At 42.3% G+C, this 16,708-nt stretch overlaps 2 protein-coding genes across 2 annotated transcripts in view; one reads left to right on the top strand and one right to left on the bottom strand.

Annotated features, from left to right (window-relative positions):
- The first annotated feature begins 2 nt into the window (after nucleotides 1–2).
- Nucleotides 3–1,866, top strand: LOC135557427 (homeobox protein Nkx-2.4-like). The gene is made up of 2 exons (XM_064990682.1): nucleotides 3–520; nucleotides 699–1,866. The coding sequence occupies exons 1-2, from the start codon at nucleotides 154–156 to the stop codon at nucleotides 1,364–1,366; spliced, it is 1,035 nt and encodes a 344-aa protein (XP_064846754.1). The 5' UTR covers nucleotides 3–153; the 3' UTR covers nucleotides 1,367–1,866.
- A 996-nt stretch (nucleotides 1,867–2,862) lies between these two features.
- Nucleotides 2,863–16,708, bottom strand: part of LOC135557426 (5'-3' exoribonuclease 2-like) — a 30,263-nt gene continuing 16,417 nt past the window's right edge. The window contains exons 20-30 of the mRNA XM_064990681.1: nucleotides 14,529–14,601; nucleotides 14,275–14,358; nucleotides 13,855–13,952; nucleotides 12,403–12,482; nucleotides 12,252–12,308; nucleotides 11,451–11,519; nucleotides 10,930–11,064; nucleotides 10,094–10,212; nucleotides 6,625–6,688; nucleotides 3,249–3,432; nucleotides 2,863–3,092 (exon numbers count right to left, since the gene is read on the bottom strand). Coding sequence (XP_064846753.1) covers nucleotides 3,030–3,092; nucleotides 3,249–3,432; nucleotides 6,625–6,688; nucleotides 10,094–10,212; nucleotides 10,930–11,064; nucleotides 11,451–11,519; nucleotides 12,252–12,308; nucleotides 12,403–12,482; nucleotides 13,855–13,952; nucleotides 14,275–14,358; nucleotides 14,529–14,601 — 1,026 coding nt within the window. The 3' untranslated portion in view covers nucleotides 2,863–3,029. The remainder of the gene's footprint in view (nucleotides 3,093–3,248; nucleotides 3,433–6,624; nucleotides 6,689–10,093; nucleotides 10,213–10,929; nucleotides 11,065–11,450; nucleotides 11,520–12,251; nucleotides 12,309–12,402; nucleotides 12,483–13,854; nucleotides 13,953–14,274; nucleotides 14,359–14,528; nucleotides 14,602–16,708) is intronic.

Here is a 16,708-nt window from a genome sequence, read left to right as displayed (position 1 = left end):
TAAGAGCGCCCAAGGCTCCCCTCCTTCTCCAAGGCGATCCATTGGAAATCTCAGACGGACTCACAAGTACTCTTGTAGGTGTCCTGCAGCAGAGACACAACACTACGGTCGGACTTGTTCCGCGTTCAGCCAAATTCACCTGCGGGCTAAACCATGTCCTTGAGCCCAAAGCACTCAACTCCTTTCTCAGTGACAGATATTTTAAGCCCGATCGAGGAGACCTACAGAAAGTTTGGAGGCATGGACAGTACAGGGAACCTCGCGTCTTCGCTGGGCGCATACCGACAAACTCAGGTGTCTCAACCGGGCATCCAGCAGCACGCCATGTGCCATAACACCGGGGTGGGGAGCACCTATCACATGCCACACAGCGTCTCCCAATTTTCCAGTGCCATAGGAGGCTACTGTAATGGGAGCATCGGGAATATGGGCGACCTCCCGTCTTACCAAGACACAATGAGAAACGGCGCAGCAGCAACTGCGTGGTATAGCGCAAACACCGAACCCCGTTACCCAACAAGTAAGTTGAACAAGTAGCCTTTGATGTTACTTTTAAGAAATGCAATTCGTTTTGAATAACTTAACTGTAAACTACAACTTGAAATGGTGATGAATTTAATTGCGCACCACGATTAAATTCAAATAATGTTAAACTAAACCGGTATCTAATATGCATTTATTTAACTGTGCCATTGAAGTTTCTAGATTCATGGGGGCTGCCACTGGGATGAACATGACCGGGATGGGGACAATGGCAGGGATGGAAGCCACCAAATCCATGGTCACATTACACTCTGCGCCCAGGAGAAAACGACGGGTGCTTTTCTCTCAGGCCCAGGTGTACGAGCTGGAGAGGCGTTTTAAGCAGCAGAAATACCTGTCGGCACCCGAGAGAGAACACCTGGCAAGCATGATCCACCTGACACCGACCCAGGTAAAAATTTGGTTTCAGAACCACAGGTACAAAATGAAACGCCAGGCAAAGGACAAAGCGAACCAGCAGATTCAACAGGAGAACGGCAGTGTGTGCCCACAGCAACAGTCACCGAGGCGGGTAGCAGTCCCGGTTCTCGTGAAGGATGGCAAACCCTGCCAGAACGGGTCAAGCATAACGACGTCTGGGCAACAGCAGGTGCAGCAGCAGCAGAACGTGTCCGGTGGTGCGATGACGGCATCGGGAAGTGCGGTGGTTAATCACCATAATCAGCAGGTGAATAATCCGTTATCATCCGAAGAATTGGAGGAAATGTCCCCCAGTTCCCCTATCCTACACAGCCAGATAAACATGGCTCAGACAGACGCGGCTCTCCTCGAGTACACCAATAACATGGTCAGTTCAAACCTGCTTTATGGCAGAACTTGGTAAAAGGGAGAAACCTGCCATTTTATATTTTCATTCTGGAGAATACATCAAGTGGATTTTAAAACGAACAAAAACATCGAGAAGGACAGTGGTCGTTGGTGACATGGACAACAGAAGGACCATACTTCCTTGACATTTGAGAGGTGCATAGACCACCTATTTTTAAGAAAGTCGACCGTGCGTGTTTTACTTTTGAAGAGTTTGAGAAAAAAAAAATGAGACTCCAAGCACTCGGTGACGGTGTGAAGGGAGTTAAGTTTTATTTGTTGGAATTAAATTCTTTAAGGACACAATGAGGGTATCAGGCCAAAGTATTGTAATATTTCGATGAATGAAACTGAACTGTATATATAGTTAACACATTTAATGTGACAGTGATTGTTTTTAAACGAAATATTTGTTCGTTCATTTTTTGTAAATTACAAATGTGATGGCTGCATAGCATACATATATACACATCACAATCCAGTTGAATTAACAATAAATTGCTTGACATGTAAGCATATCTGCTTATTCATGTGGCACTTGCGGATGTAACGAAGTTCACGTGTAGGTTATAGCGCAATTTTGATTAAGACGTTGGCCTAATGCAATTACATTTGTTATTAGTCCTTATCACCCAATTATTGAACGAAAGAGTCAACATATAAATTCCAATATTTCTTACCGTTACAAGCAGGCCTGGTTAAGTAAACAAATATTTAAGCACGTAGTCTATAGCATGATAAAGTCCCAAAATGCAAGACTATTTGCAGGATATTTAAAATTGGACCATGACTGATTTGGCCAAACAATGGAAAAGAAAGATGAATGGCGAGAATTTTCAAACTACTGTAATAACTGGAGCTCAATTGTTGTTTCACATTTTCAATAAATATAATTTGTTATTCGTGGGCTCTGATTTGAACATTTGAAATATAAGCAAGAAAAAATGCAAACTATTAGTGATAAATTTGCCTAGTTTATAATAATAGGGTCCGCATTAAATAAAGGGGCACTGAATGGCCTATTAAGTATATTTATTTAATATAAAATAAATTAAATCTATTTAAAGAACCATAAAGTTACTTTGGTACCTGTGAAACTGGGAGAGACTGATTTATTAAAACCAGTAGGAAATGAGATATGGTTTCTGATTAGGCCATGTAATTATGTCTCAAACAAAGCCTCTATGCAACTGCTATGGAGCTGTTAATCCAAGGAATTTTGAATTGACAAAAAAACAAAAACATTCGAAAATAATTCAACCATAGTCCAAAGATATGCTATGTTCATGATTTAGGAATATTTAGTTGACATTTTTCAATGAGTGCTTCACATCAGAAAGCTTATGACGATTGTGAGGATTGATAGGAGGAATATGATTTGAAAAATGTAAGGTATATGTGATGCAAATAGCTGAATCGTTTAATTTGGCTAAATTTATGAACATTTGAAATAAAATAATACTCTAAATTAGGGTCAATATCAACTTTACAAACAAACTGACAATGACACAATTGTCTTGACTCACTTGTATTTCACAAGTTTTACAGGCATTATTCTTAAAAATTCAGTACATAAGAACATTTCCAGAATTATTAAAAGAAAACAAGTAAAACAGCCTGAAAGACAAATATAGCGAAAAAAAAAATCATATTCGCCTTCTGCCCATCTAAGTCTAAATTTAACTCCAATTGTATCGTCTTGCTGGGGGTGGCAAGGGGTAATTCCGTCCAGCGCTGTATCCCTGTAAAACACAGAAAGGACCAAACCGGTCAGAAGGGCTGCACAATAAACAAAGCATAAAGGGCAAAGACGGCAGCCATTAGTGCAGTATAGTATGCGTCAATTATCTGGAGGTGTCCTCCTCTTCAGGTGGATATGGTCAAAGTCAAGTCATTACCGGTTGTCCTCCACGGTCGTCTCTGCGGTCTCCTCTACGGTCATCCTGACCACGTTGTTGGTGGTAGCCACCCTGACCCTGCCCCCCTCCATGGCCTCCTCTCTGCATGTTCTGCTGGTAGGCAGCTCCCTGGGACTGCATCGACCGGTCCCAGCCGTGCCCACCACTACCACTATACTGCTGCCTGCGGGGGAACAAACATTAAAATTGTCGTTTTGGATTTTACATTTATGGACTGTATGCCTACATTGCAATTCGGTTCTTAACTGCCATGTAGTTTTAGTAATCTTCTACAACATCACTGCCAATTTGCCTTTGATTCGAAAACAATGCAGATTAGTTAAACATGAAGTTAAAACATCTAGCTAATGACTAGGGCCGGAATGATACCAGTATCGCAATATCTTTTCCATGGCGAAAATTAAAACACGAAGCAGACTAAAATCTTCGGTCCTTTAGAAACCTGCTGTATGTAAAATATTGTGTTCCATAGTTTGAAAAAAAAATACGTGACTGGATGACATAACGTTAGTTTCCAACAAAAGTTCAATCCACTTCGTGTTTCCTTGTCGCGATCCTGGTATCGTCCCGGCCCTACCCAAATAAACAAATCAGAATTTGTATTGAATTCTAAAGAAAGTTCAGTCTTTCCTCCTAATTGACAGCTACAAAAACACATTTGCCATGCTGGACAATTTGGGCTTTAGGCCCTCCCTGCATTTGTCCTACCCATTTAGTCTAAATATGTCAGAGCACCTGATCAGGAGCAAAAAGAAAATATATATATATATATGTTTCAAGTTCTATTGATGCAGCCTTCAAAATTGACCGTGGTGACCTAGCAACATCCCTGCTAATTGGTATAGACCTGGAGATTGAATTCATTAAAAAAAAGAAGAAAAGGGCCACCCATTTCACATGATTGAAAGTATAAGAATATTAAATTAATGCCAGAGTATGAAATAAACCATACATTTACATGTGGCTTGAGTCATGAACGGCATTCATCCCTGAAATGAGGACACCACATTTCCTGTGTGTGATGAGCACACAGTGGGTCTCCATGAATAACGCCTCAGCAATGTGTCCATCCATAAGCCAAGCCACCACATTAAGGTCTCATCTTATTCACTACAATTGGCCAAGGAAAAAGTAGGAACCGTTGTCGAGGGGCCCATCCCTCATTATTGAACCATGTCACATTCTTCCCCAATGCCAGACTTAACAGAGCACTGGAATCTGTAATCCCTCCTCAAAGTTCCTTATGAGTTGCATTTCGGTCCTGTTCGTATAAGTAGTTAAAAGAAACTGTTTTCAATTCGCCCACTAATAACTAGTGACCTAAGGTGACAGAGAGCCACAATAGGCCTGGTAGGCCTGAAAATTTGAACCAAAGAAGCTGATTAGCCCTTCAAGAGGTCTGGAGCCAGAAACAATGGCGGGTCTGTGCGGACACAGTGGCTGTGGTGCAGAAATGTTACCGCTGGAGCAGTATTAGTGATGCCTCATTAAGTCGGCCAAACCTCAAGAGAAATTTGTTTAGCACTCCCAAATTGTTAATTCATCTCTAAGCCCCCCCATGGCGCAGCCCAGTGGGCTCAACTAATATAGGAAGGCCTGTCATCTACCTGGACATTAAGTGTGATTCCGTAGTCACCACTAAAATATTCTCTACTAACCACATACAGTAACAGTCAAAAGTTCAGACACCTACTCATTCAGGGGTTTTTCTTTATACTTAGCATTTTCTACAAAGTAGAATAATCTTGAATATATCAAAACTATGAAAGAAAACATTTGGACTCAATGTAGTAATAAAAAATAAAAAAAAGTTAAATAAATTAAAATATTTTATATTCTTCAAACTAGCCATCCTTTGCTGTCATGAGAGCTTTGCACACTCCTGGCATTCTCTCAACCAGCTTTTCCAACAGTCTTGAAGGAGTTACCACATATTCCGGCTGCTTTTCCATCACTCTTCGGTCCAACTCATCCCAAACCATCTCAATTTGGATGAGGTCAGGTGATTGTGGAGACCAGGTCATCTGATGCAGCACTCTCACTCTCCTTGGTCAAATAGCCTATACACAGTCTGGAGGTGTGTTTTGGGTCATTGTTCTGTTGAAAAATTAAATGACAGTCCCACTAAGCGCAAACCGGATGGCATATCGCTGCAGAATGCTGTGGTAGGCATGCTGGTTAAGTGTGCCTTGATTTCTAAGTAAATCACTGAGTGTGACCAGCAAAGCACCTCCTCCTCCATGCATCACAGTGGGAACCACACATGCGGATATCATTCATTCACCTACTGCGTCTCACAAAGCCACGGCAGTTGGAACCAAAAATATCATATTTGGACTCTTCAGACCAAAAGGACAGATGTCCACCGGTCTAATGTCCATTGCTCGTGTTTCTTGGCCCAAGCAAGTCGCTTCTTATTGGTGTCCTTTGGTAGTGGTTTCTTTGCAGCAATTTGACCATGGATGGCCTGATTCACAGTCTCCTCTGAACAGTCGATGTTGAGATGGGTCTGTTTCTTGAACTCTGAAGCATTTATTTGGGCTGCAATTTCTGAGGCTGGTAACTCTAATGAACTTATCCTCTGCAGCAGAGGCAACTCTGGGTCTTCCTTTCCTGTTGCGGTCCTCATGAGAGCCAGTTTCATCATTGCGCTTGATGGTTTTTGCAACTGCACTTGAAGAAACCTTTTTGACTGACCTTCATGTCTTAAAGTAATGATGGACTGTCGTTTCTCTTTGCTTATTTGAGCTGTTCTTGCCATAATATGAACCTGGTCTTCTACCAAACAGGACTATCTTCTGTATACCACCCCTACCTTGATTGGCTCAAAACACATTGAGGAAAGAAATTCCACAAATTAACTTTTAATAAAGGCACAGCTGTTAATTGAAATGCATTCCAGATGACTACCCCATGAAGCTGGTTTTGAGAATGCCAAGTGTGCAAAGCTGTCATTAAGGCAAAGGGTGGCTACTTTGAAGAATCTCAAATAATTGATTTATTTAACACTTTTTTGGTTACTACATGATTCCATGTGTTATTCCTTGTTGATGTCTTTATTATTCTACAATGTAGAAAATAGTAAAAACAAAAACCGTTGACTGAGTAGGTGTCCCAAACTTTTGACTGGTACTGTATATTACACTAAACCTCATGTAATAAAAAAAAAATAAAAAAGTACTACCATGGTTAATTTCCTATGCTGCAGTGAAGGCTTTGGACAAATACTACAACATCCGTTCGTAAAGTGTATATATAAAAGCCACTGCAACAATCAATTACTTATCAGGCCCAGGATGAGAGGCCTTGCGAATACACGCCTATGTATTAAAAGCAGACAATGCCGTAGACTCACCTTGGATATTGCTGTACAGGATTGAATGGGGGAGGTGCCCCTAGAAGACCCTGCTGCCTGGAATCTGTGACAAAAGAGAGACATTCAGAAAGTGGTTCTGGGGAACCAATGTCCCTAACACGCTACTAACCTATCGAGAGCAATACACCCTTTTAAAAACAGCAATACTTAAGGTGTACCTACCTAAGAATTTGGTTCTGATGAGTTGCCATCAGTGTCATTTTTATACACCTCCGTACATATTGCATAGATAAAACCAGCTATGAGACTTCTGTTTAGTGAAAATGCTAGTTTGAAACAGTGAGATTCCAAGGAATCCATTCCAAAGCAAATCCCTTCGAGCGAAAGTTACATCTGTTGCACGCAATTGTTTGCGAATCAAAACGGAAACTACAACAGACTATGTAAAAATGTATTAAAAGTTAATTAACCCAGTTCACTTCAGCCTTAACCTCAATATGAAACCAATAGATTTCAACCTAAAAACTGATCAAAAGAAAGTCACAATGATAAAATTAAGCCCATTCAAGCACTAAACCACAATAGGATTTGAGGTGGGGGTAAAAAAAAAATAAAAAAATGCTGCATTTGCATTTCTTGTCTCAGGCAAAATGAAATAAGCATTCAGCGTGCAGCATTGTGGATGACTCAAGTACCCCTGGTTCCATCGCGGCGAGCCCCTTCACAAAGCCACACTTTTTAAAAAGTAGCGAGAGCGGCTTCTTCCAGATCCGCTGTTGCCAAGGCAATGACCAGCTGCAAGCCCTGGACTTGTTTGTTTATAGGGGCAGGCCTGGTGAGTGGCTGAGACGGGAGGAGAGGGGGCGGGGTGAAATGAAAAGAACTTCAGCAAAGGAAAGCCAGTCATTTACAAACCTGGATTGGAGGTTGGTGTTAAAAAATGTTTGATAGGAGGGGATAGGATATCTGGAAATAAGCATTTGGCCTGCTGGCACAGCACAACAAAAGTTTCACTTTGAGGCCCATGCTCAATGTTATGGAGAGAGAGTTTAATAATATGGTCTGAGATGACCAAGAGAATATGGACTGGTCAGTCTGACTTGCGGGGTGGAGTAAAATTGACCACAATAGATGTTTGTCAAGTGATTGAAAATTCTACAGATAAGAACTACGTACAATTGAAAACAGACGAACAACGCATAACTGTTCATCCAAACAAAGTGATTAGGTTGCATCTGTGGACTTGTAAATGTTGACAGTTAATAATCTTGTGGACCAACAACCTTATTGCAGACCACCCACTCTGGCCCCAATTATACTCCGGTAACATTGTCATCAGTCTTCTGTCCTGATGACCGGCAGTCAGTCAAAGGAGGAAATTACAATTAGGCGCCTGTCCTTCTCCTTAATTAACAATGATCTAAAAGTCTAGAGCTCCAAGCCATGTGACACAAAAGACAGCGAACGATTACGCCGAAAGTCCCCCAGTACACTCCACATTCCCTGTATTAACCCAAGGGATAACAACAAGCTCAAACCAACTCCCTTTTTCTTCCAACAGTTGGCAACGTTCTATGCCTAGACCTTGCGGCCTGAAATTAGAATCACCTGAATTCCACGAGAATGCCTTAAAAGTGCAACTTCTAATAATGCAGTGACAAAGTTGCTAGTACAATGTGACTGGACGTCAGAAGACTAATGGCCACCGGCGGTGTCTCTCCGTTGGGTCATTACACAGCAGCTGTTTTTATTAGGCCCAACAAAACCCTGCAGCATGTTTCAGAAGCAGCCGGTTGACACATCACCGCAGGAGGTAGTGGCACGCTGAAAGGGGAAGTTAACTTTGGTTTCAACCCTCTCCAGTCTACCACACATCCAATCAAATGGGATCGTCCCAGAAGGCTTTTATCAGAGGGGCCAGTGTGTCCAGAAGCACTCGACAATCTCATTACCACCCCGCAGTCTCCCAGTGCAGCCAGCACCACTAATCAGCGACACAGGAGCCACCCCCAACCCAACACAAAAGGCCCCAACCTGACCAGGGTGATTACTGACAACCTAGTGGATCCTCCCTGAGAGACAGTTCACAGCAACAAAAGCCTTTGAGCGCTGAGCTCCCTACTGTCCCAGAGTTGGCACATTTGTAGTCTCGTTTCAATAACTTGTCTGGCTAATTGTGCTGTTGGGACCAATATCGTCTCACACCATATATAGACTAGTTCATCTGTGCATCCTTTTATAAATTGGTTGACTAAAACTGCTAGATTCTCTTATGGATGGAATGGGAATATATACACACGCAATTATTTGATGTACATTTCCCTCTGACTTAAAGCTGCAATGTCAATTTTGTGGCAATCTGACCAAATTCAAATAGAAATGCAAGTTATGGATTTAATTCTCATTGAAAACAAGTTATAGATCAGTCACTCATTGAAAGTGTAAAAAAGAGGCAGATCTGTTCTACGTGCGCCATTTCCATGTCTCCCGTTCTTCAGTTCAAAATGAGTCTTTTGTACACCAGCTTCAAACAGCAAAATTAAATGTAAAAAAAAAAAGTTATTGAAAATATAATTTGTGCCGTTGGTTATTCAAGGCAAGTGTCAAAGGGACAGTACGCTAAAATTAAGCTGTTACATTTTTATTATTCCTGCAGTTTTGGCGAATTGTATCGTCAGGACTAGAAGGCCATGAATTTTAAAAATCCCACCGTTACATAAAGTGACAATTTGAAGAGAAACAGGCCCACAATCAGATGGGCCAGATTATTAACCCTGATTTCCTTAATCAAAATAACTAATATAGAAAGAAAGAGGATGAAGTCCGTCCTACGCTGCTAATTGGCAAGTTTACCATCAGGGATGAACAGCAGAGGCCAAGGGAGGCTGCCGCAATCTGAGGGAACCAAAAGCCTTATTTGCATCAAGTGCCACTGGAATAGCCTCTGCTCCTCCACAAGCTATCAGCAGCCAGATGAGATTATTCATCAACTTGCAAATGGGAACATCAAAGTCAAATTGGAGAACTGAGCCTGCGTCCCAAATGGCTCACTATTCCCTGTATAGCGTACTACTTTTGAGCAGAGCCCTGCTATCAGAGGAGCATAGGGCTGAGACCGGGGCCTGGGGACAACCAGGAGCCTCTGATTAGGGGCTAGGAGACCGAGAGAGAACGGCCCACTCCAGATTACGCCATTCCAACTCCCCAGTGTTGAACAAAAGGGCCATTTAATTGTATAATATATAGTTATTTTTATTCTTAGAAGAGGTACAATATGTCAGCCGAAGACAAAGGAAGTGAAATGTAGCAGCAAGTAAGAAAGGATGCAACAAAACGGCTTTTTGGATCTGAGATTACTGTCCATCTTTGCTAGCTTTCCTATCACCTATTCAGATAGTTACTTCTCGACACCTGCATTGAACACGTAAAGACTTTTTTTAAATGGGAGATGCAGCGATTGTGTTTGTCTAAGGCCTGACTCTCTGTGTGTGTGTGTAAGAGGACTTACGTGAGAAGTGACCACCACCACTGTGGGGGGGCCTGCTGTAGTTCCCCTGGTGGTAGTTGCCAGGGGGTGGAGCGTTGCTGTACTGCCCACCTCCCTGCTGCTGTCGGTTAATGCTGTGACTGAAAACATGCAGCGTAAGTCACAGATATGAAATAATCTGCTATAGGCTGTTCCATACACACTGTTCCCTAAGCCCCAGCTGCCAGTCAAATAGCTGACTACTAACCCTAATGTGGCCGGCTTCTTCATTGAGTAACAAATCGGGTGCATCAGATGCCTACACATACATTTTTATATATTATAGCTGCTAATACTAACCATTCGCTGTCACATCGACACAAGCATACCAAACTCTGTGTGTGTGGGGGGGGCGAAAAATAAATAACTAATTTATGCCAGGTTTTCCTAATTACCAGTCTCTAAACACCTGCCCATTTGGCCCCATCAAGGCAAATAACTGTTTAAATTACAGAATTAAGAATTTGGTGGACAAAAAACATTTCTGAATACATCAAGTTTCTTTGGCAGCATGCATAATTCATTCCTGAACATGCTATAGTCCAGAATCAGCCAGATGTTCAATTACCCAGGTTCCTTAAAGGGGCATTCCGGGATTGGTACATCCATTCTTGGACTTTCCATGAGCTTGGTTCAACTGTATTTACTTTGTAAACAACTTAACAGTAAACAAACAGCCTTCTGTGAATGTCTGACTAAGTTAAAGAGCTTAGATATCATATATCAAAGGGTGACCATTGAAGGGGTATCATACAAGTTGGTCTGGCTGCAAGTCTAAAATGGTCAATGCTGTCTAGTCTGAAGAGATGTGTACGTACCCCAGGGCCCTGAATGCCGACTGGTCCAGATGGACCTGCTGCCGGTTGGAGTTGAAGCCCAGTTGGGGCCTCCAGTTACCCCTACCACGGTTACCCCTCTCCCAGTCTCCAGGCTTCAGCACCTTGGCAGGAATCCTGAGAGACAAGGAGACACTATTTTTCCACACAAAACAGTAGCAGAATAGGAAACACCACACTGGTCATAAAGAGCTCCATGATCCACCGAAAAATGAAAAGACAATGAACACACTATGACTTTCTCAAAGGGGACAGGGAGACATGAGCGGTAAATGACAAATATACTTGATGCCATTCTTTAAAATCAGACACGGTGTACAAATTCAATTGACAAACCATTTTAAAGGTGTAGCAATAAGTATACATTTAAGATAGATTTTACACTATATTAACATTGCTTAAAGAACAATGTGTCTAAGCGCATACAGAAGGTGTAAGATAATATACAGCTCTGACTCAATGGGAACATGTTAATTATAAAACAATGCATTGCAATAACTTACTTTGCTCCCTGAAGAATGACAGCCTTGAACACAAAGGTCTCTCCAAACTGTGGGTCCTTATATTTCACTCTGCCAAGAAAAAAAAAAAATCATTTTACAACCATTTATTTTATGAATGATTGAATTTGTGAGTTAAAAAAAACAAAAAAAAACAGTACTCCCTAAAAAGTTTACATTTCGGTGAAACTCCAGGCAAAGCCGACTCCAAGCCTTGCATTGGCAATGAATTTAATAACCATCCTGCCCCAAGGAGAAATAGCGAGCCAAGGCATTTTAAATCAGATACTCCAGCGTTGGTCGTAGAAAATGGCATCAATTCTGTTTGACATCAGCTTTGCTCTACTTCCAGTGTGAATGAGAGAGGCCATGTCCCAAAAGGCACCCTAACCACTATATTTGGTCTAAAGCAGTGGACTATAAACAGAATAGGGTGCCATTTGGGACACAAACCCACTGAGAATAAGGGAGTCTCAGCACCTCTTAGAAGCTGACCCCCAGAGGGCCAAGCGGGTCGTTACATCCAAGGACTTTTTTTATCGTGCGGTAAATGAGCATTTGAAGTCGACCACTGAAGGAAAACTTGCAATTGGTTTCACACAGAAGATGACCTTAAATTTCTCCTCCTGGTCGAGATCAATCATGTAACGTAAAGCAGTAATGTGCCCTTACGACTATCGCTCTGAGGATTGTCAACTGGCCCTTCAGGTGAACATTTGTCTGAAATTCAGTCTTTATACAAACGTGCACGTGTCCCAACTGGGAAGACCAACTGGTGTGACTAAGGTAAAAGACAATCCTTACCCAATGGCACTGTTCTGTGCAATGTCCCGTAGCATGGGGATGGGAGACTCCACTGGTCTAAGAACAAAAGCACATAGGTTAGCCATGATTCTCTCCAGAGAAAGATGAATAATATATCAAAAAGAGTGATGAGAAAATAGATGTTCCTTACTTATCTGGTAGGATAGGGTCTCCGTCAAGATTTAATATACCTTGAATTCCATGGCATAGTTCCGCCGGCATCTCGGTGCCCTGAGGTAAACAGACATACGATTGCTTAAAGTTCATTTAATGTAATGGTTTATGTATTTAGCCAGGATAGTTCTGTCAGTAATTGTAACTGTTTAAGGGAGTTCTACTACACAAATAAACTCAGCAAAAAAACCTCACTGTCAACTGCGTTTTTTTCAACAAACTTGTGTAAATATTTGTATGAACATAAGATTCAACAACTGAGACAAACTGAACAAGTTCCACAGACATGTGACTAACAAATGGAATAATGTGTCCCTGAACAAAGGGGGGGGAAGTAACAGCCAGTAGCTGGTGTGGTCACCAGCTGCATTAAGTACTGCAGAGCATCTCCTCCTCATGGACTGCACCAGATTTGCCAGTTCTTGCTGTGAGATGTTGCCCCACTCTTCCACCAAGGCACCTGCAAGTTCCCAAACATTTCTGGGGGGGGGCCCTAGCCCTCACCCCTCGATCCAACAGGTCCCAGACGTGCTCAACGGGATTGAGATCCGGGCTCTTTGCTAGCCATGGCAGAGCACTGACATTCCTGTCTTGCAGGAAATCACGCACAGAACGAGCAGTATGGCATTGTCCTGCTGGAGGGTCATGTCAGGATGAGCCTGCAGGAAGGGTACCACAGGGAGGATGGCTTCCCTGTAAAGCGCAGCGTTGAGATTGCCTGCAATGACAACAAGCTCAGTCTGATGATGCTGTGACACAACGCCCCAGACAATGACGGACCCTCCATCTTCAAATCCACTCCAGAGTACAGGCCTAGGTGTAATGCTCATTCCTTCATTCTTAGTGTAACTCGGGCAGTTGTTGCCATCCTGTACCTGTCCCGCAGGTGTGCTGTTCGGATGTACCGATCCTGTGCAGGTGTTGTTACACGTGGTCTGCCACTGCGAGGATGAGCAGCTGTCCGTCCAGTCTCCCTGTAGCGCCGTCTTTGGCATCTCACAGTACGGACATTGCAATTTATTGCCCTGGCCACATCTGCAGTCCCCATGCCTCCTTGCAGCATGCCTAAGGCACGTTCACACAGATGAGCAGGGACCCTGGGCATCTTTCTTTTGGTGATTTTCAGAATCAGTAGAAAGGCCTTTTTAGTGTCCTAAGTTTTCATAACTGTGACTTTAATTATCTACTGTCTTTAAGCTGTTAGTGTCTTAACGAGCGTTCCACAAGTGCATGTTCATTAATTGTTTATGGTTCATTGAACAAGCATGGGAAACAGTGTTTAAACCCTTTACAATGAAGATCTGTGAAGTCAATTGGATTTTAACAAAATTATCTTTGAAAGACAGGGTCCTGAAAAAGGGATGTTTCTTTTTTTACTGAGTTTATTAGGATGTGATCAAATTGCAGGGATGATGCTTTCTTGCCATACCTCGTGAGATTCTCCACGGTACAGTTCCTGGATGAAGTCACATATAGAATGGGACTTCCCCACAAACAGCATATCACTGCCAAGGCTGTTCCTCTTGTCTGAAACAAAGAGTGAACACATTAGCGGACCGACTAAGTCAATATACAAAAGGATTCCTGTAAGGGAGTACTTTACATATTAAACCTATTGATCGGCATTGACAACCGTCATTGAAAAAGACATTGCCAATTGAACACAGGGAGCAAACTTCACACATGGAATACTTCAGAAACAAAGTAGTGTGACATTAATCGTCAAGGAGTGGTTTTCACACTTCAAATATTTCATTAATAAAGTACTGTGACTACCACTTAAAAAAAGATATATTCTGAAGGAGTGGTTTACAATGGTGGCTTGAAGTTGAAGAGTCCTATTACTCACTTTCCTCTGGAGAGAGGTTTGGGTAGACTTCAGCCAGGGCTGCCCTGAGACGGCGCTCATCCACGAAGGGAAGCAATGCAACGCCTACACACAAGGTGAAACCAGTCAAAACGCATTTCAAAGTTTCTTACATTAGCAGTAGCGCTTGAGTGTTTAGCCGTTCGAAACCCGGAAGAGCAAGCAAAGCACACCGACCTACATTCAGTGCCATGCCAAGGTGTTCAGGTCAATGGTCAATTAACCTGTCGACTTACCTTGCCAAGCATACTTCTTTCCATTGAGGTCAATGGCAAAGTCGTCAGGGTAGAAGTCAATGATTGAGGACTCCTGTTGGAGAACAAGTGCCAGGTTGGAAATCAGTGACGAACAGAAGCAGCGTAGCAGTTTAGCAACTAATATGATGGCAACATTGGTCACACTATTATTTGGATAGTATCCCACACAGACAATATCATTTACAGTGAGCTGCAAACGCATTGGGACTGTCCTCAATTTTTTTTTTTATAAATTAAACTAGGCAAGTCAGTTAAAAGACTTATATTTCCCTCACTAACTTTAAATCATCAGCTATCTGAGCAGATAACCGATCGCTGCAGCTGTACTTTGCCCATCTGTAAATAGCCCAACCAATCTACCTACCTCATCCCCATATTGTTTTAGATTTATTTTACTGCTCTTTTGCACACCAGTATCACTACTTGCACATCTGCTCATCCATCACTCCAGTGTTAATCTGCAAAATTGTAATTACTTCGCTACTATGGCCTATTTTATTGCCTCCCACACACTGTATATACTTTTTTCCTACTGTGCTATTGAGTGTACGCTTGTTTATTCCATGTGTAACTTTGTGTTGTTGTTAATGCTCTCAGACAAGGTAACTTTAAAAAAAGTGGGGGGGGGGGGGTTATGATTCAATAAATACACAAAAGTATGTCGACCATTTCAGCCACACCCATTGCTGACAGGTGTCTAAATTTATTTTATTTTTTTATTTTTTTAAATCAAGCAATCTCCTAGGACAAACATTGGCAGTAGAATGGCCTCACTAAAGAGCTCAGTGACTTTCAACGAGGCACCGGCATAGGAAGTCAAATTTCTGCCCTGCTAGAGCTGCCCCGGGCAAGTGTAAGTGATGTTATTGTGAAGTGGAAAATTCTACGAGCCGTGGAGTGGTAGGCCACAGAAGCTCAGAACGGAACCGCCAAGGGCTGAAGTGTAAAAATCATCCTCGGTCGCAAACCTCACTACTGGAAGCAACGTCAGCACAAGACCTGTTCATCGGAAGCTTTATGAAATGGGTTTCGATGCTGAGCAGCCGCACACAAGCCTAAGATCACCATGCACAATGCCAAGCGTCAGCTAGAGTGGTGTAAAGCTCACCGCCATTGGACTCCGGAGCAGTAGAAACGCATTCTCTGGAGTGAAATCACGCTTCACTACCTGGCAGTCCAATGGACGAATCTGGGTTTGGCGGATGCCAGGAGAACACTACCTGCCCCAATACATAGAAGAATAATGGTCTGGGGCTGTTTTTCATGGTTCAGGCTAGGCCTCAGGGAAGGAAAATCTTAACGCTACAGCATACCATAACATTGTAAATGATTCTGTGCTTCCAACTTGGTGGCAACAGTTTGGGGAAGGCCCTTGCCTGTTTCAGCAATGTCCTTGTGCATAAAACAAGGTCCAAACAGAAATGGTTTATCGAGGTCGGTGTGGAAGAACTTGACTGGCCTGTACAGTGCCCCAAACTCAACCCCATCAAACACCTTTGGGATGAATTTGAACGCCGACTGCGAGCCGGACCTAATCACCCAACATCAGTGCCCGACCTCACTAATGCTTGTGGCTGAAGTACCCCGCAGCAATGTTCCAACATCTATTGGAAAGCCTTCCTAGAAGAATGGAGGCTGTTATAGCAAAGGGGGGACCAACTCCATATTAATGCTCATGATTTTGGAACGAGATGTTCGAGCAGGTGTCCACATACTTAGATGCACAAATACACTATGACTAACTTTCTCACTCATTCACAATTCATCCATAATCATGGTAGCATCCACATTAATGTAGAAGTGTTTGGAAACATTTATTCTTATTTACAACAAAAGTACTCCAAAATTACACAATACATTATATACAGTTGAAGTCAGAAGTTTGCATACACTTAAGTTGGAATCATTAAAACTAATTTTTCAACCACTCCACAAATTTCTTGTTAACAAACTATAGTTTTGGCAAGTCTGTTAGGACATCTACTTTGTGCATGACAAGTAATTTTTCCAACAACTGTTTCCAGACAGATTTCCCTTATAATTCACTGTTCCAGTGGGTCAGAAGTTTACATACACCAAGTTGACTGTGCCTTTAAACAGCTTGGAAAATTCCAGAAAATGGCTTTAGAAGCTTCTGGTAGGCTAATTGACATTATTTG

This window comes from Oncorhynchus masou, chromosome 16 (assembly GCF_036934945.1).
Source record: "Oncorhynchus masou masou isolate Uvic2021 chromosome 16, UVic_Omas_1.1, whole genome shotgun sequence".
NCBI lineage: Eukaryota > Metazoa > Chordata > Actinopteri > Salmoniformes > Salmonidae > Oncorhynchus > Oncorhynchus masou.
This window is presented reverse-complemented; position numbering and strand designations above follow the sequence as displayed.